This window comes from Syzygium oleosum, unplaced genomic scaffold (assembly GCF_021117445.2).
Source record: "Syzygium oleosum isolate NSW1041296 unplaced genomic scaffold, Sole_v2.1 Sole_v2.07, whole genome shotgun sequence".
NCBI classification, from domain to species: Eukaryota; Viridiplantae; Streptophyta; class Magnoliopsida; order Myrtales; family Myrtaceae; genus Syzygium; species Syzygium oleosum.
Window position 1 is genome coordinate 3589739 of NW_026607491.1, and position 20444 is coordinate 3610182.

At 40.0% G+C, this 20444-nt stretch overlaps 2 protein-coding genes across 3 annotated transcripts; both read right to left on the reverse strand.

Moving 5' to 3' along the window:
• Window positions 1-43: 43 nt before the first annotated feature.
• LOC130134365 (uncharacterized) lies at window positions 44-1113 on the reverse strand. Its single transcript, XM_030617120.2, has 2 exons — window positions 918-1113; window positions 44-800 (listed from the first exon to the last, which is right to left on the reverse strand). The coding sequence occupies exons 1-2, from the start codon at window positions 935-937 to the stop codon at window positions 224-226; spliced, it is 597 nt and encodes a 198-aa protein (XP_030472980.1). The 5' UTR covers window positions 938-1113; the 3' UTR covers window positions 44-223.
• Window positions 1114-4451: 3338 nt separating this feature from the next.
• On the reverse strand, window positions 4452-5497 carry LOC115690683 (uncharacterized). 2 transcript variants are annotated; one of them, XM_030617117.2, is made up of 2 exons: window positions 5394-5497; window positions 4452-5301 (listed from the first exon to the last, which is right to left on the reverse strand). In XM_030617117.2, exons 1-2 carry the CDS (start codon window positions 5402-5404, stop codon window positions 4665-4667), a joined length of 648 nt encoding a protein of 215 aa, XP_030472977.1. In that variant the 5' UTR covers window positions 5405-5497; the 3' UTR covers window positions 4452-4664. The 2 variants fall into 2 exon arrangements, with proteins under 2 accessions (XP_030472977.1, XP_056169386.1); XM_056313411.1 differs by having other exon boundaries at window positions 4452-5292; window positions 5394-5480.
• Window positions 5498-20444: the final 14947 nt, after the last annotated feature.

The following is a 20444-nucleotide window of genomic DNA, read 5'->3' on the forward strand; positions in this document are numbered from 1 at the left end:
GTGGTGGATGTGGCCGGGGTCGGCAACGGTGACAACGACGGTATAGTGAAAGACGGGGGCAAGTACATTTCAGGACAATGAATTTGAGATGCCTACTGTCATCTTCTTCGCAAGATGAATTAAGAATGACCACTTTGCGTAGCAATAGGATTACATCTTCCTCGACAACACTTCATCACGATATATAAGTCTGACAAAGCTTATAAAGTATTCAAACATGGGTTTAAGCATCTCTAGGAGGACTAGCCTTGCATATCGGTCTCTCTGTGAACAGCATACCATATGACACCGTGAAGAAATATATCATCAGAGCCACTCCGACTGCTCCCACCAGCACGGTCACCGTGCGGACCGCGTAATCGCTCCCGCACGAGAGCTTCCCGAGCTTGATCTGAGCGACATTGACCATCGCCAGGAGCAAGAACAGGCACCCAATCACCGTCCCGTAGATCGCCAGATAGAACGCCACAAGGCTGGGCACCTTCCTGTGAGGGTCCGTGTACTTCTTCCTCTCGTAGATGTAGAGCACAATATTCGCGGTCTTCCCGAGGAAGCCCGAGAAGATGAAGAAGCTGAAGGACGCAATCTCGTAGAAGATGAGCTGCTTGCGGAGCTTCAAGTCAGGGTCGCACTCGGGGCGGTCCTCCTCGAGGCTGTGGACCTGGCCAGGGTTCGCCAGCGAGAGGCCCACGAACATGGCTACCGTGAACCACGAGTTGAGCCCCACGATGCCCTCCAGCACTTTCTGGAAGTACTTCCTCTCGTCCACCGTGTCCCCTTCTTCTACTTTCACGCCATTCCTAGAGAATGAAGAGGAGAAGGTCAGAAACAAAAGCATAACGATTTACGTATGCAGCGAGAAAACAAGAGATGCATCGAAAAATCATAGTAAAAGTTCGGGATAGAAAGAGAGATGCCCGTTTCTGGGAGTCGCCATGGGAGAGATATCCTTTCTATTTGCTCTTCTGTATCTTTTCTTGTTAAGCCTTTTAGACTTGACGATGCAACCATGCGCCGAGGCTTAGTGTGGGAGACAATTCCTAGTTTTTCTTCCTTTAAATTGAACCTCGGCGCAATTCTGACCGCACACGAATAATGTAAACGTGTCGCACGACCATTTGGTTGTACGAACCGATTCGTGTGCGCCTGAACTCGTTCTATTACACCGAGCCGACCGAATCACGAGAATCTGTCGGATTCGAAGATTTATTATATCGACGTGATTTGAGTGTCTATCCATCACATCTTTACAAAACGGGTCTACCTAATGAATGCTCGTGGAGTCTGCTGGACGTTAGATGGAGTCCGTAATGAGCTAGAATTACCAAATATTAACCTCGGTCCATGATTGCAGAATGTCATGAAGATGGAGATAGCAACCCGCAGATGCACCGAAGCCACCGTTTTTTACACAGTAAGCTTGGACAGCGAGTGAAGTTGATGTGCATCTTCCGTTCAATATCCTCGGACCTGAAGTTTGTTAGTTGTTGCTACCCTCACCTGCCACTACATTGGCAGGTTCTGTGTGGAGTGTGTACAAAATATCGCGCGGACCATAGGGATGACAATTTTATCCGTCCAAGTGACTATAGCGCCGTCCCGCTGGGGCGAGGCTCGTTGGAAAGGGGGAAACTTTCATGCCCTGCCATGGTCCACCCCGCAATCTTCACTTTACAAACTTTGTAGACCTAATATCTTCAGATGATTGGTATACATCTTGGATTTCTCTCATCATATGTCTGTTGTAAAAAAAATGGCTTCGAATCAAAAGAGCAATCAAGTCAGACTTTGAGGCGTAATATCATTTTTCTTAAGGATTTATTTGCCCCACAATGTTGCTAATGGTCACCGGCAAAATCCTCCAGGATACAACAAAGTCTCAAGATGAGAATACTAGATAGCATTTCTAGTATTTCTCCAAGGTCTCTCTAGGAAACAATTGAAAATGATGGCCGTAGTTTTCGAAAGAAGACTTGAAAAATTGATTTTTTCTCTCCTTCTTGCCAAAAACTGACATATATAGAAATCGGTCTTAAAGAACATATGCAACTCTTCACGAAAGGTTGCAAAGCTAACAAAGATATTCATTCGGAAGAAGTTGCAAACTGAACAAATGCAACCCTTCGGGAAATATTGAAAACTGAACAAGAATAATCTCCAAAAGTTATCTTGAAAAGACACATGTAAAATTCGGAATAAAATAAAATAAAATATATATAAATAAAATTCCGAATTTTCATAATTTCGAAAATTATTTAATAAACAAAAAACAACCTTTCAACTAATAAAGATTAATGAGATAACCTTACGAAATAAAATAAAAAATAAAGGGATTAGTGCTAAGTGCGCCTAATAATCGCGCACCTGCACGCGGGTATTGTGTGGACTAGCACACACCCCATTGTCTTCTTTACTCTAAGGAGCAAGAAGATATTCACAGTTATAAAGTGGCCCACTTTCTCAAAACTTTCCTATGTGGGACAAAGGAAAAAGCATTATTTTGTTTGTTTTACAAACAAACATCCAACAATGTCATGCATCCCGAGCTGGATTTCTTAGCGGTGAACATTTTTGCGATTGCATTTGTGTTATCTTTTAAAGACTCCGACCTCTCTGACGTGAAATCAATAAATTAATTGATGTAACATACTGCTAGTGGACACTTGTATAAGTAAAGAATTTTTCAAATGTCAAGAAGGGTGGGCCACATTATTTACTTTACCTCTTTCAATCATAAGAAAACATCTTGGTCATTTTGCTTCTCTTTGGAATGAGGTTGCGGGGAGAGAGGAGGGGGTCGTACTATTTGTTAGATGCTAAAGAACTACACTATAAATAGTGTTGAAAGTGTTAAGATCAGTTCATAAATGCTGTTACATTTGAGATGCTCGAATATGAGATACTAACAATATGTGCATTCTTAAAGTTGAAATATTTTGAAAAATCTGTTTAATATTTTTAACGTTACTTCATAGCGTAAACCAGATATATCTTCTTTTTTTTCCCAATGTCAGGGATGATCATAGAGAAGGCGTTTTATATGACGAAAACATCACGTGGCAATGAAATGAGGAGTAACCAATCAATCAATAGCGAGATACATAAACACATGGTGCCAAGTAGAACGAGATTCATAATAAGTGGGCAATCGTGATTTATCAATCACACCATGTTTCACTGCCACGAAGTTTAAAATACATTTTCACTATCATGACACGTATATATTTTCACAGTAAGTAACTACTCAAATGACCGTCACATGCCAACATTCGAAATCCATCTGTTGAAGGTTTTTACTTTTTTGTGTTGGCAGTGTTTCTTTTGAAAACTCGACATTGAAAAAAAGCCAATCACTTTCATACGGTTCTTGCTTGTTTGATAACACATTTGGATCTTTCTTATTAAGAAGTCAAATATGATAATCTACTCGTGTAATTAATTTTGCTCTTGTTAATCTAGCCACTAATAACTAGTCAGACACTTAAATTTATTTTGGGACTTTGGCCTAATGTGCAATGTGATTCTTGAATTTTTAATTTGTTCAATGTGGTGCCTCAACTTTTAGCCCAATGTTCAATATGGTCTTTGAGCTTTTAATTTATTCAATGTGTTACATAAACTTTGAGCCCAATGTGTAACGTGATCCCTGAAATGAAAATGTTCAATATTGTCTCTTTATTGCATATTGGGCAAAAAATTCATAAATTATATTGTACATTAAGCATAAATTTAAGGATTATTTTGTGTCATTATTCCATTTATTTTTTATTGATTGCCAAAGTATTGCCGATCCGTAAAAGAATGAAAGAGACGTAAGTGGCCAGCTCACGGAGAAAAAGCAGTGGCTGCCACATGTCTGTCCCATTCGGTCTTTCGTGGAGACAAGCATTGGCCCCGCAACTTATGTGTTTTCTTTCTTTTTTCTGTTTTTGGCTACTCCTCGTACATGATCAGAAGCAAGAAAGACGGAGTTTTAAGCAATTTTGTGCCTTTTCAAATGGATTAACAGTACCAGTAACTCTGCTAGTAGAAAAAAACTTACACAAACGATCTCATATATCATTGATTTGATAAAAGCAAGAGTCATAATCCTCGAATCAAGAATTGTTTCGAACTTCATATTTTTTGGAATGAATATTTAGGGAATCCCCTTGTATACGATCAAATCTTATTTCACAGTACTTACATAAGATTCATCTTTCTTATTATTAACCAAACCCTTTAGAGGCCCTAGTTGATCCATGATTTACGTTTTGTCTTACGTTTCTTTCCCGTTTGTTTGGAGGAATATATCGATCAATTCTGGTTGTATATAATTTTTGTCACGATGCTCAAATCAAAGTGGATCAGGCCGTTTGCATAAATTTTTTGGCAATGTGTGTACTCTATTTTTTCGATGAACATTTCAAGAAGTAATCAATTCAGCACTTAGCGAGAGTTGTCACATTCAGTTAATGTATGATTTCTGTAAATCAATGTCGACTATTAAATGGAAACTCATTCGAAGGACGTGCAATAAACATGGAATGCACGAGAAGATAGCACCTTCACTTAAGACATACCGTACATACATGGACCTACGATATATCATCTTACTGGATATATGTTATATGATAAGTCCATATTTTAGATTGCCCTACTAATGAACTTCTCGCCTCTCATCGTCACACCTTCCCAACCGCGGCGGGAACACCCTTGCTGGTCTCCGCCGCCTTGCCTTGGGGCGGCGCGTTCTTGGCGGTGAACACCAGGCCGTAGGTCACTGTAGTGAAGTAGATCAGCAGGCTGAGGCCAATGGTGCCGACCATGACGGAGACAGTGCTGACTGCAAACTCGCTGTCGCACGAGAGCCGGCCGAGCTTGATCTGGACGACGTCGACCATGGCCAGGAGCAGCAGTAGGCACCCGACCATGGTCATGTAGATCGAAAAATAGAACCCGACAAGGCTCTTCCACTGGCGGTGTGGGTTCTTCACGACGCCGCCGGGCAAGCCATCCCGCTTCTTGTAGATATAGAGGAAGATCTTGACGGTCTTGGCGAGGAAGCCGGAGAAGACAAAGCAGCTGAAGGAGGCAATCTCAAAGGCTACAAGCCGCTTGCGTATCTTGATGTCCGGGTGGCAAGTGTCGTCGTCCTCGAGGCTATGGACTTGGCCCGGCTGGGCGAGGGAGAGACCGACGAAGACGGCGACGGTGAAGAGGGAGTTGAGGCTCACGACGTCGTCGAGCACCTTCTCGAAGTACTTCCTCTCGTCAACTCGCTCCTCTTCATTTTCTTCTGCGGTGGGTTTGCTGTTCTTGCTGTAGACAAGCAATAGAAGAAAGAATGAGTGGAGAGAACGAGCTCCCAAAGAGAGAGAGAGAGAGAGAGAGAGAGAGAGGTAGGTTTTTACCTGTCAGCCATGAATGAGAGCTAGCTTGAGGTTGGAGAGGAATTTCTCGTTGGTCTGTGATCTTATCGGAGGATCCCATGACATTGTTGGTTGCTTATAAGGGAAAGTGATGATAATAGGGAAATGTTGACTTACACGTTGACCATTTAAATTCATCACTAAAATCAACTCTGCAAAAATGTTGGTACGAGAATAGACATTTGAGAATTGGAAGGTGAACTCAGGTAGTCCAATTCAGTCGTTCCAACGACCAACTCAGCCTTTCGGTGAAGCAGTTTTTTTGTTTTTGGGTATGATAAAAGAGGAGTGAATTCCAAAAAAAAACCCAACTTAGGTCAAATCCTAAATCTATCCCGAACTTTTTTTTGTCTAAAAAAAAAACCTCAAACTTTAGGTTAGATCCCAAATCTACCCCAATCTTTTTTTTGTTTCAGAAAAAAACCCAAAACTTTAACTTCAGTCTTAAATCTAACCCGAATTTTGTTTTGTGTAAAAAAATCAGCAAATTTTATTTATTTTCAAAAATATACTCCCGTTAGCCAGTCCCAACTTCACGTGGCACTTCGATGTCGATAACAAATCTACATCAGCAAAGTAATGGAGTGATAGGTACAGGCCGATGTCGCATTTCCACTTCGATAACAAATCCAACCCAATAAAAATTGTTGACCGATCTAGAATATGAAAGTTAGGGATGATAACAAATCCACCCCCAAAAAAAATTTTAATATAAAAAAAAACCCAATTTTTAGGTTGAGTCAAAATTTGCCTCGAACTTTTCTTTATCTAAAAAAAAGCCTCATTACTTTGTTAATGTGGATTTGTTATCGACATGGAAGTACCACGTCAAGTTGAGACTTGATCACGGGGGTATATTTTTGAAAATAAATTGAATTTTGATGATTTTTTTTACACAAAACAAAATTTGCAGCAAATTTGGGACTAAACTTAAAGTTTGAGGTTTTTTCTGAGACAAAGAAAAAGTTCGGAGTATATTTGGGACTGGACTTAAATTTTGGGGTTTTTTTTAGACAAAAAAATATTCGAGACATATTTGGGACTGGACCTAAAGTTTGGGGTTTTTTTTTAGACAAAAAAAAGTTCGAGATAAATTTGGGACTTGACCTAAAATTGGGATTTTTTTTAGGGAATTAGGCCGATAAAAGAGTGCCCAAATCTGGCAAATTACAAATCACTCTCAGGAGAGAGTTCAATTTAAGAATATTCAACATTTTTCATACAATTCAAAAACTAAATTGAACATGTACGTAAAGTCTAGAGACCATATTGAACAAATTTAAAGTTAGGGACAACATTGAGTATTGGGCTAAACTTTAAGGATCACATTAAACAAATTTAAAGTTCAAGGACCACATTGCATATTTAACCAAAGTTTAGGGATTATTTGTGTCATTTTCCCAAACCCTAAGCACTTGGAACCAAGTCTTTAGGGATTTGGCGCTTGGGCTTGGTTCCCCCAAGGTTGAACCAAGGACCCTAGCAGCCGTGTGTGAGTCCTCGTTGCTTGTGCCAAGGGCCCCAGTGGCTAGCTTGGGTACCTCACGGCACGAGCCTAGGTTCCGCTGAGGCTAGGCCTTAGACCCTAGCAATTGGGCCTGGTTCCCTTAAGGCCAGGCCTTGGATCCTCGTGCTAGGGCCACGATCCCTCAAGGTCGGGCTCGAAATCCCTGAGATGGGACTTAGGTCCCTTGAGGCCTGGCCCAAGACCTTGGTGCCTGGCTCGGGACTTTGACATCTGAGTCTAGGACATTGGCACTCAGGCCTAAGTCCCTCGAGGCATATCTCAAGATTTCGACGGTCGAGCTCGGTTCCACCAAGGCTTAATACATGTCCACATGCATGGTATATCCAAACTTTTCTAACTCGACATCATGCATTCGTAAGGCTCCACTCACAAAGCGACAGTTGTAGCCTTAGAAAGTATCCTGAGCTGAACATGTAGTGGTTTGATCGCTAAATCTGCATAAACATAACCCTGAGAGTTTTCAAAAACATTTTATAACAAAATTCGTCTAGTACTATCTTAATCAAAGGTCATCGACGTGGTTCACGAGATAAATAGTGCTCATATGAAAAAGTCGCTCATACCTATTGGATGTCAGTGTTCATAATAGACAACACTTCATCGATAAGAGACTGGTCGAGTGGTTAAACGCTTGGTTAAGACGCAACAAATAATATGTTCATACCTAAGCATTCCATTCAGATCAACCTTGGGAACCATACACATTACTCTATGGTTTACACGTAGTCATGGAGATTCATAGATTCAAGTAAAAAAATAGCAGACCGAGACCACAAAAGTCTAGGTCATACCCAACGTGAATAATGTGGATAGGAACTCCCGGTGTTCTTGGGCCCCCCTGTAGCAAATTAGAAAATGACAGTTCGTCTCTTTTATACAAAAGAAAGACAACGACGTTATTTTTGTTGGTCGTGCAAAGTCATTCTAAGGAAGCGAATTCACTTACATCCATAAACTACTTTTGATTACAGCCTAAGCGAATTGTTGTCTCACAAAGCAAAATTACTTGCTTCCTACTAAGGAAAATTGCTATTTTAAAAAAAAAATTACAGCCTCGTCCAGTTACTACTTTTGATTACAGATACCTCCTATAAACTTTTACTCCATTCACTCACTTAGAAGTTATATCAGGAAAATTAATTATCTAAAAAGTCGTAAAATTATTGTACAACAGCCAATTTAGTTCTGAACTTTTAATTTGGCCAATTTAGTTATAAACATTTTGATAATTTTCCAATGTAATGCATCTAACCAATTTTGACCGGAAACCCTTAACGTGGTAGTTTAGTCAGTTGGCCGTCCTTCATGACATGGCCGGCTGCTAACCCCTACTAACATGGACAATTTTTGTAATTTATTTAAATTTTCTGAATTTTTCCCGTGTTTTCTTTGTTCAACTTGACTAATTCTAGGGATTCATACATATTTTTTTGTTGGGAAAATTGCCAAAAAAAAGTCTTAAAAACCCATTGCAATTGTGTCAATTTATTCTTAAACCTTTTTTTTTCCAATTGAGTCCTCAATCATTTTTATTTATGCTAATTTAGTCCATCCGGTCAATTTTGACCGGCCGGCGCTGACATGGACGTCGGCTATCCTACGTGCTATGGCAGGCGCTAACGTGGACAATTTTTAATAATATTTTAATAATTTTCTTATTTTTTTATTCCTTTTTTTCTTTCTCTTTCTTTTTTTTCTTCCCTTCTTCCTTTAGGAGGTCACCCTTGCCGGCCCTCGCCTCTAGCCGGTCGCATCCGGCGACCTCCCAAAGGAAGAAGGGAAGAAAATAAAGAAAAAAAGGGAAAAGAAATAAAAAAAATTACAAAAATATTAAAATATTATTTAAATTGTCCATGTCAACGTCGATTGCGCCATGTAGGACGCCGGCATTTACATCAGCAATTTCTAGCTAAAATTGATTGGATGGGAGAAAATATTAAGTGGTTTCAAAGCATCACACCCATTGCTAATGTAGAGCTCGCCATCAAAACTCACAGCCATGGATAATCCGCAATTGCCATGTCTGTGGATAAGGCTCCTTGCGAGCCATGGACAAGCAAAGCTTGCAGCCATGGATGATGGAGGACCCCTACCGACGTCACTCACGGTTGGCCCTCCCCTCCGGCTCCGTCTTTTTCTATTTTTTTCCAACCTCCGGATCTGGCATCGCATCCCTCGTCCATGGCCATCGTCACCTTCTCGACATCACTGTCCAAAACTCCAGATCTGGCCATCAATGGCCAAACCCGTTCAAGCATCGTGTCACTTATTCATGGCCGTCGTCAGCGCCAAGCAACGTCGGAAGGGGCAGCTCGATCTGGAAGTTCGGCCAGATCTGGAGCCATGACCACGAGTGATGACAGCTCATTAGGCCATGGACGAGGGACACCGATGAAGGTGACGAGGGTCATCAAGGAGGGACGCCAACGAAGGTGACGACGGCCATGGCCGTAGAAGGTCACCTTCCCACTGCTGCTAATCAACTCACGAAGGATGGAGGAGAAAGAAGGGAGAAGTTGGTCTTTTATTTATTTTTTATTCTAACTCAGCGGACACATATCAATTTATTCTAGGACGCCATTTCAGTAATTGACGTGGCGCTTTGAAATCACTAAAAATTTTCTTGTCGAATGAACTAAATTGCACAAATGTAAAAGGTTTACAACTCAATTGGCTTAAGAAAGATTTAATATTAAATTGGCACAATTTCAATAAGTTTAGGACTGTTTTGATAATTTTTCCTTATTTTGTTAATGTGCATCTATAAGGCTCCACTCACAAAATGACATGTGTAGCCTTAGAAATTATCCTGAGCAAAACACATAATGATTTGGTCACCAAATCTGCCACATACAAACTAATTGCTTGATTATTCAATTAACCCCTTGAGAGTTTTTAAAAACACTTTGAGTTGCATATTATGTCTAGAAATAACTTAATCAAAGTTGATTAACATAGTTCACGAGATGAATCGTGCTCGTTTGAAAATGTCACTCTTAACTATTTGATGGGGAAAAGTGCCAAAAAAGTCATAAACCTTTTGCATTAGTGCCAATTTAGTCCTAAACATTTTTTTGGTGCCAATTCAGTCCTAAACCTTTTGCATTAGTGCCAATTTAGTCCTAAACCTTTTAAATTGGTGCCAATTCAGTCCTAAACCTTTTGCATTAGTGCCAATTTAGTCCTAAACCTTTTAAATTGGTGCCAATTCAGTCCTAAACCTTTTGTTTTTGTGCCAATTTGGTCCTTCCGGTCAATGTTGACCGGAATTTGCCGACGTGGACGCCGGCCGGTCACCGGTACCGAAGTGGCGCCGACGTGGACAACTTTAATAATATTTTAATATTTTTTTGAATTTTTATTTTTTTTCCTTTTTTTTCTTTTTTTTTCCATTTTTGTTTTTTGGTCTTTCCCTCCTTCCTCTGGCCGGTCGCCGGTCCGGCGACCGGCCAGAGGCCAGAGGCCGGCGAGCTTGACCTCACCGGCCACTAGAGAGGGCGAGCCTCGCCTTGGTTAGTCGAGGCTCGACCTCGCCGATCCGGCGAGGTTGGGCCTCGATCGACCATGGCGAGGCTCGCCCTCGCCGCGGCCTCCGGCGAGGGCTCGAGCCTCGCCATGGTCGGGCGAGGCCCGACCTCACCGGACTCGCCCGACCATGGTGAGGCTCGAGCCCTTGCCGGAGCCCGCGGCGAGGGCGAGCCTCGCCATGGTCGGTCGAGGCCCGACCTCGCCGGATCCGGCGAGGTCGGCCGGGCGAGGCTCGACCTCGCCGGATCCGGCGAGGTCGGGCCTCGCCCGACCATGGCGAGGCTTGAACCCTCGCCGGAGGCCGCGGCGAGGGCGAGTCTCGCCATGGTCGGGCGAGGCCCGACCTCGCCGGATCTGACGAGGTCGAGCCTCGCCTGACCAAGGCGAGGCTCGAGCCCTCGCCGGAGGCCGCGGCGAGGGCGAGCCTTGCCATGGTCGGGCAAGTGCCATGGTCGGGCGAGGTCGGGCCTCGACCGACCATGGCGAGGCTCGCCCTCGCCGGGCGAGGCCACCCTCGACAGTGGCCGGCGAGGTCGAGCTCGCCGGCCTCTGGCCTCTGGCCGGTCACCGAACCGGCAACCGGCCAGAGGAAGGAGGGAAAGACCAAAAAAAAAAAGTGGAAAAAAAAGAAAAAAAGGAAAAAAAATAAAAATTCAAAAAAATATTAAAATATTATTAAAGTTGTCCACGTCGGCGCCGGTGACCGGCCGGCGTCCACGTCGTCAAATTCCGGTAAAAATTGGCCGAAGGACTAAATTGGCACCAAAACAAAAGGTTTAGGACTGAATTGGCACCAATTTAAAAAGTTTAGGACTGAATTGGCATCAAAAAAAGGTTTATGACTAAATTGGCACTAATGCAAACGGTTTAAGACTTTTTTGGCACTTTTCCCCTATTTGATGTGATCGTTTAATAATAGACCAACACTTCATCCGTGAGGGATTGAAGAAAAAAATAGAGTAGACCAAGACCATAAAAGTATGGGTCATATCAAACGTGAATAATGTTGGTAGATACTTCCAGTGCTCTGTGGCCACATGTAGTAATTACAAAATGACATCGATGTTGGTATCTTTTCCAAAGATGAAAGACGACAACGCTATTTTTCTCAGTCGTGCAAAGACGACAATGTTATTCTTTGGGGTCAACGTTTTTTATCCAAAAAGAAAAAGGTTCAAGAAAGGTTTTCACTAGGTGTTTTTTTTTATGGGGGAGGGGGTTTGGTGGCCTGCCAACATAGAAAAGCACTCGACGAGCTTCTAATCGGCACACCAATGTTTTTGACTCAGAGAGAGAATATAAACAGTTCAAAAGCATTTGATGATTGCAGAGCAGAATTCAATCCTAAATTATGCTAATTTAGGATTGAATTAGCATAATTTCAATAGGTTTAGAACTGTTATGGTAATTTTTCCTTGTTTTGTTAACGTGCATATGTAAGGCTCCACTCACATGACGACATGTATAGCCTTTGAAATTATTCTGAGCCGAACACATTATGATTTGGTCACCAAATCTACCACATACAAACTAATTGCTTAATTATTCAATTAACCCCTTGAAAGTTTTTAAAAACACTTTGTGTTGCATATTATGTCTATAAATAACTTAATCAAAGAAGACTAATATAGTTCATGAGATGAATCGTGCTCGTATGAAATTGTCTCTCTTAACTATTTGATGTGATCGTTTAATAATAGACCAATACTTCATCCGTGAGGGATTGAAAAAAAAAAAAAGAGTAGACCAAGACCATAAAAGTATGGATCATATCAAACGTGAATAATGTTGGTAGATACTTCCAGTGCTCTTAGGCCACATGTAGTAATTACAAAATGACATCGATGTTGGTATCTTTTCCAAAGATGAAAGATGACAACGCTATTTTTCTCAGTCGTGCAAAGACGACAACGTTATCCTTTGGGGTCAGCGTTTTTTATCCAAAAAGAAAAAAGTTCAAGAAATGTTTTTGCTACTCGGTTCCTATAGTTTTACCTTCGATAGAAGAACTATGAACGCTTTTTAAAAGGTGAACTCATGGAGACTTCTTCATAAAAAGATAGTGTAATGACTCCTACTCCTAAGCACTCCACAAAATGAGAAAAAGTAGCAAGAGGTACCATACTTAAATTTAAAAGAGGGTTGATGGGCATGAGATAGATGCACATTCACGAGTTTAAAAGGTCCTGAGAATTGTTAGCCATTATCAATTAAACCCAAGAATAGACTTTCATAGCTGTTGTCGTGGGATTCTTGGATTACACTGCATCGGTTAATGTTAGGGTTGTGATTTGCAATTATAAGGAATTTCCAGGAGCGTGATCCTGGAGAATGTAAATCGCTTTGAATTTCAAACTGCCGTAATTTGCTTTAGTGGAAGCAGAGCTGACAGCAAATTTAAAGGCCTGGACTGTGTTTGGTTGAGAAGATTTAGTCTAAGAAGTCTTACAGGTACATGACTGTCTTACTGGTGTAAAACAAACCAAACATATCGAGAAGTGACTACATGCATATATGTATGCAAGTAATGCACGTCTATGCATGATTACCTTGGCACTTGAGTTGTGTTCAGAGATAAGACATTTATTTTTAAGCATTATAGTCTAACTCATGTGGCTGATTACAGCTTTTTACTAGGTTTTTTGTATTGGGGGGGGTGTGGGGGTGTTGTTGGTGGGGGGTGTCAACATAGAAAAGCACTCGACGAGATTCTATTCGGGACTGTATGATTGGTATCTTCTTTTTCCACAATTGTGTCACCCTTGGTTTTCACCTATCGACACATCATTGTTTTTTACCCAGAGAGAGAAAACAATTCAAAAACATTTGATGATTGCAGAGCAGAACTAAGAAGAAAGAGGAGCAAGACTTCTATGCTCTCTCGGTGCATGCGAGCCCAAATCACTTGCACTATTAGATGAGGTGGGTTCTCACCTCATCCAATGACGTAAATTGATGAGCCGGACTCACGTATACCGAGAGCACTCAAGAATCTTTCAAAAGGTGGTCCCTCTTAATCAACTTTATTTCTTAAAGATGATCACAACGCGACGGCACTCAAATAGCTCATTTATAATTTTCCACCAGATGAGGAAATGTTTGCACTAGAAAAAACTTCAGCACCATAATTGATCAGATTTCCGCATCATATCACTAGAACCATGCCAGCAAAGTCGTCCGTCCAAAAGCTATATAGCAGAAGGTTTGTGGTTTTCCGAATCAGGATGAGAATAGGGGCCCAATATTACGGATAGTTTTGTTTATATTTCTTTCAATCAAAACATGTTTAGGTTTCCTAAGTTGGTTCTATTTTCTCATTGCAAATCAATGCTCTAAAGTAAATAATCCAATAGTGAATATATATCTATTATATGAACATGATTAGTTGGGATCCTAAGTTGGGATAATGTTATTATTAGAATTAGGGTCCAGTTGCCGATGACGTTTTAAATGCTGTCTTTTCAACTTTTGTAATTAGCATCTTGTCTTGATTGGATATTAATCAAATATAGAGTTTCATTTCTTCTATCTATCCTTTGGAAATTTCTCCCCAACTCTCCCCTCTTTTCTCAATTGCCAATCTTCCAATTCTACTTTGTTTTGATATCTAAAGCTGGATTCATTTTCCATAAATTTGTGATCAAAGCTATGTGCTTCCATTATGCATTATTAAGGGGATAACTACCAAAAAAATCATAAATCCAAATGCCAAGTTAGTCCTCAAATACATGTTTTAGGGTTCGCAGATCCACTAAAAAGGGAGCTGCTGTGGTCATAATAGGTCTCAAGAAGATGGTTATAAGGCCTGTAATGGTGAAGGGGATAACTAAAGGATAGCCTGTGCTGTTGTCGAGGACATGCTGTAGATTACTACTATCCAGTATCCACTGTTTTAGAGTGGATTCCGCACATATTGCATGGGAATATAGCTATGAGTTGTTAGAATTTTGGTATCCAAATCCCATAGAAGGTGAATGAGAAGTGTGGTTCAAACTGTTTTGTTTTTCACCGAACATACATGTCTGTTCGGAAATTTATTTATTTATTTATTTTTTTGACAGATATGTCTGTTTGTGATTGTTCGCCCATTTATTTTCGGACAGATATGTCTGTTCGTGAACCGAATAAAACTTTTCGGTTCTTCGTGACTCTTCATTGTTTTTAAATTTAAAAAAAAATTGTGTTTTCGCGCAGCATTTTTCTACTACTCTCTTATTTTTCATCATTGTCATTCAAGCGATTAATCTACAAAGTTGCATTTAAAGGTTTCCTTTGAAGAAGTACCACTTCATAGGAAAGGCGATCCGTTCTATTCTGGGAGGCAATTGTTCAAGAACTTAGGGTACCGGTGGAAGGGACAAATTGTCTTAAGGACGCAACGTGAACTCGTTGGGCTCGGATCATTCGTCAGCATTCGGATTACTCATTTGCGCTTTAAGGTTTGTCGAACAACTTTGTTTTTGCACATACGAACACTTAGGAATCAACAATCTTAAGACAATTTTCTGTGTTTGTATAGTTGCCTTTTCAATAATTTCTGTCTTCGTAACAGAAATGGCTACAATATCGATGACGCCTATTGCGTCTGTTCCGACTCATGGAGAGAAGCCAGAAAAGTTTAATGGGGCTGATTTCAAGAGATGGCAACAGAAGATGTTGCTCTACCTCACCACTTTGAATTTGGCAAGGTTCCTCATTGAGGATGCTCCTAAGTTGGATGAAGGAGAGACAAGCAATGAAAAGGTTGCTGCTGTAGATGCATGGAAGCATTCTGACTTCCTGTGTCGAAACTATATCCTCAATGGTCTAGACAATTCCCTCTACAACATTTATAGTCCGCTGAAAACGGCTAAGGAGTTGTGGGAAAGTTTGGACAAGAAATACAAAACAGAATATGCTGGGTTGAAGAAATTCATTGTCAGCAAATTTCTAGATTTCTAGATGGTAGATTCTAAAACCGTCTTAAGTCAAGTTCAAAAACTTGAAGTGATCATGCATGACATTCATGCTGAAAGTATGATGATTAGTGAATCATTTCAAGTGGCTACTTTCATTGAAAAGTTACCACCGTCTTGAAAAGATTTCAAGAATTATCTCAAACACAAGAGAAATGAGTTATCACTTGAAGACTTAATTGTTCGATTGAGGATAGAGGAAGACAATAGGCTTTCTCAGAAGAAAGTTGGCAGCAATCTATAAGTCTCAAGGGCCAACGTTGTTGAAGAAGGATCGAAAACCAACAAGAAGAGGAAAAAGTATCGAGAGAGATCCACCCAAGGCCTGAAAAGTTCATTGGCAAATGCTACAATTGTGAAAATTCTGGACATCATGCCAAAGACTATAGAGCCAAGAAAAGAAAGAAGACTAAGGCGAATGTAGTGGAACAGATTTCCAATGGTGTTGATGATATCAATCTTACTGCTATAATATCCGAGAGCAACAGGTGGGAAACCTCAAAGAATGGTGGATTGATACTTAAGCAACTCGTCATATATGCGCCAATAAATCGATGTTCTCATCTTACACGCCTTTGAAAGGTGATGAAATACTCTACATGGGTAATTTATCGACCTCTAAGGTTGAAGGTGTTGGAAAGGTTGCTCTGAAGATGACATCTGGGATAATTGTGACACTAAACAATGTGCCACATGTGCCAGACATACGCAAGAATTTAGTGTCCGAATCTCTCTTTAGCAAGAATGGTTTCAAGTTAGTGTTTGTATCTGATAAGTTTGTACTCTCCAAAAATGAGATGTATGTAGGAAAGGATTATCTTAGTGATGGTCTGTTCAAGTTAAATGTAATGACTATTGCACCCAATGATGTCATGAATAAAATTGTTTTTGCTTATGTGCTTGAGTCTCCTGATATATGGCATGCTAGACTAGGACATGTTAATTATAAGTAAATAAAGAAATTAATGAACATGGGGTTATTGCCAAAATTTGACTGTCGGAGTGAAAAATGCCAAGTGTATGTTGAATCTAAGTTTTCTAAACCTCCTTTTTATTCTATAGATAATAGAATCACAGAACCTTTAGATTTAATACACATAGATATATGTGATATGAAAGCAATACCGTCAAGGGGTGGTAAGAAGTATTTTATCACTTTTATAGATGAATGTTCGAGGTATTGTTATGTTTATTTGCTTAGTAGCAAAGATAAGGCTGTGAATGCTTTTAGAACTTATAAGTCTGAAGTTAAAACTCAGTTAAATAAAAAAATTAAAACGATAAGAAGTGATAGAGGAGGTGAATATGAATTTCCTTTTAAAGAAATTTGTTTTGAATTTGGTATTATTCACCAAATTACTCCTCCTTATGCGCCACAAGCTAACGGAGTGGCGGAAAGGAAAAACCGGTCTTTAAAGGAAACAATGAATGCATTGTTGATTAATTCTGGTTTACCACAGAATTTGTAGGGGGAAGCTGTTTTGACGGCGAATTTTATCTTAAATAGAGTACCCCACAAAAAGGCACAATAAACTCCCTATGAGAAGTAGAAAGGTAGAACGCCTAATTTGAAATATCTCAAGGTGTGGGGGTGCTTGGCTAAGGTTGCGATTTATAAACCTAAAAAGGTTAAAATATGACCGAAAACCGTTGATTGTGTCTTCATTAGATATGCTATTAATAGTAATGCATATCAATTTCTTATTCATAAGTCTGAGGTCCTAGATATACATGTTAATATGATCATTGAGTCAAGGAACGCTTCGTTCTTCGAGAATATATTTCCGTATAACATAGTATATGAGCCAATTAACATTGATAAGAGACCTCGGGATATTACACCTAGAAGCGATCCTATGGAGGATGAACCTAGACGTAGTAAAAGACAAAGAACTTTTAAGTCTTTTGGACATGATTTTCTAACATATTTGTTAGAGAATGAGCCCCGGACCTTTAAAGAGGCTGTGACATCCCCAGAAGCCCCGTTCTGAAAAAAAGCTATTAATAGTGAAGTTGAATCCATCTTGTCAAACCATACTTGGGAATTGGTTAACCTTCCTCCTAGTAATAAACCACTACAATGTAAATGGATTTTCAAGAAGAAAATGAAAGCGGATGGTACTATTGATAAATATAAGGCTAGGCTTATGGTAAAAGCATACAAACAACGAGAAGGTCTTGATTATTTTGACACTTATTTACCCGTTACTAGAATTACATCTATAAGGATGCTAATTGCCATAGCAACGGTGTACAGGCTTGAAATCCATCAAATGGATGTGAAAACGGCTTTCTTAAACGGGGATTTGGAAGAAGAAATATATTTGGAACAACCTGAAGCGTTCATTGTTCCAGGATAAGAGAAGAAAGTATGTTGGCTGATCAAATCACTCTATGGCTTGAAACAAGCACCGAAATAATGGCATGCTAAATTTGACCAAGTCATGTTGTCGAATGGTTTTAAGATTAATGAGTGTGATAAATGTGTATATGTTAAGAACACTCACAATGGTTTTGCCATTTGTGCTTGTATGTAGACGACATGCTTATAATGAGCAGCGATAGTGAGATTGTCAAGGCAACCAAACGCATGCTCACAAGTAAATTTGATGTGAAAGATATGTGGGTTGCAAATGTTATTTTAGGGATTAAAATCCATAAGACATCTGGAGGATTAGCTCTATCACAGTCTTATTACATTGAGAAGATTCTTGGAAAGTGCAAGAATCTAGATATTGTACCAGTAAAGACCCCGGTAGATGTTAATTTACATCTTTCAAAGAATACTGGTGAAAGCAAAGCTCAAAATAAGTATGCTAGTATACTAGGCAGTCTAATGTATGTCATGAACTGTACTAGGCCGAATATAGCTTGTGTTGTGAGCAAGCTAAGTCGATTTACTGTTAATCCAAATGAAAATCATTGGAGAGCTATGAAACGTGTATTGGGTTATTTGAAGCATACTTAAAATTATGCTTTGCACTACACAGAGTATCCAGCGGTACTTGAAGGATACTGTGATGCAAATTGGATAACCGGCACAAGAGACACAAAATCCACAAGTGGGTATGTGTTTATACTTGGTAGGGGAGCAGTGTCTTGGAAATCATCCAAACAAACCTGTATTGCGAGGTCTACTATGGAAGCAGAATTTATTGCTTTGGATAAGGCCAGTGAAGAAATTGAATGGTTTCGAAATTTCTTAGAAGACATTCCTAATTGGCCTAAACCAGTGCCAGTTGTGTGTGTTCATTGTGATAGTCAAGCGGCAATAGGCAGGGCAAGGAATGTCATGTATAACGGGAAGTCCCAACATATATGTCGAAGACACAATACTGTAAGACAACTACTCTCTAGTGGAATTATCACTATTGACTTTATGAAGTCAAAAGATAATGTTGCGAATTCATTAACAAAAGGCCTAACTGGAGAGATAGTTGTGAAAACATTAAGAGGAATGGGTTTAAGGCCTATAAAATAAGTCATCATAGCGGAAACCCTACTTAGTTAACTAGAAATCTCAAGATCTAGGTTCAAAGGGACAACCAAGTTATGCAGGCGTTGTAGAGTACTGTCAACTTCTACTCATTCCAGTATGGAGACAGTATTAACATGTAAAGGTTAAGTGTAAGCTTTTAATGATTCTGTTTCGGGTATGTGTTATACCACACATTCAGAAATCACCTATGTGAATGTGAAGTGAGGGCCGCTTTTATGAAGAATTTGAAAGGCCGAATTCTCAAAAGCACTTATGAAACCAGGCGGTGTTCATGGCCAAAACGAACACAACAGTGAGAACCAACTTTATTTGAGAGATAGTTGTGTGATTCCTATTGTCTTGACTTACACCAAAGGTCGACAGTTCAAAGACATCAAGTCTACTGATTGACCGAGTAAGTCCGATAGGTCTCACTAGGGAAAGTTCAAAGTCTCCGACTACTTATCCCAATGCAGTGTTCTCTCATGGAATAATCGCACATTGCATCTCATGCATGCATGAAGAGTCATGATATTTGAACGTCTCATTCATGTGGGGGATTGTTGGGATTTTGGTATCCAAATCCCATAGAAGGTGAATGAGAAGTGTGGTTCAGACAGTTTTGTTTTTCACCGAACATACATGTGTGTTCAGAATTTTATTTATTTTATTTATTTTTTTGACAGATATGTCTGTTCGTGATTGTTCGCCCATTTATTTTCGGACAGATATGTCTGTTCGTGAATCGAACAAAACTTTTCGGTTCTTCATGACTCTTCATTGTTTTTAAATTAAAAAAAATTGTGTTTTCGCACAGCATTTTTCTACTACTCTCTTATTTTTCATCATTGTCATTCAAGCGATTAATCCGCAAAGTTGCATTCAAAGGTTTCCTTTGAAGAAGTACCGCTTCATAAGAAAGGCGATCCGTTCTATCCTGAGAGGCAATTGTTCAAAAACCTTAGGTACCGGTGGAAGGGATAAATTGTCTTAAGGACACAACGTGAATTCGTTGGGCTCGGATCATTCGTCAATATTCGAATTACTCATCTGCGCTTTAAGGTTTGTCGAACAACTTTGTTTTTGCACATTCAAACACTTAGGAATCAACATGAGTTTGGGAGGATGATGCGGTTGAAACATGTAAAAGAGAATCTTCTGCTTCCAGAAAATGAGAAACGAAAGAATCCTTTCATTTGTCATGCAATTAGTGACCCATCTTAAAATCTCATCCCACTACTACTCGGTACATCTGTAATGCACCATGAGAGAGTTATTGTTGCTGAATCGGGATGAGACTAGGGATCAAGCCAGCAACAGCAAAGTCGTTGGTCCAAAAGCTATGGAGTTGAAGGTTCGTGGTTTTCCGAATCGCGATGGGACTAGGGACCCGATGTTGCGGATAATCTTGTTTTGATTTCTTTCGATCAAAACTTGTTTAAAGTTCCTAAGTTGGTTCTAGTTTCTCATTTCTAATCAATGTTCTAAAGTAAATAACCGAGTGGTAGATGTTTCGGTATATATTAACATGACTAGTTAAATTT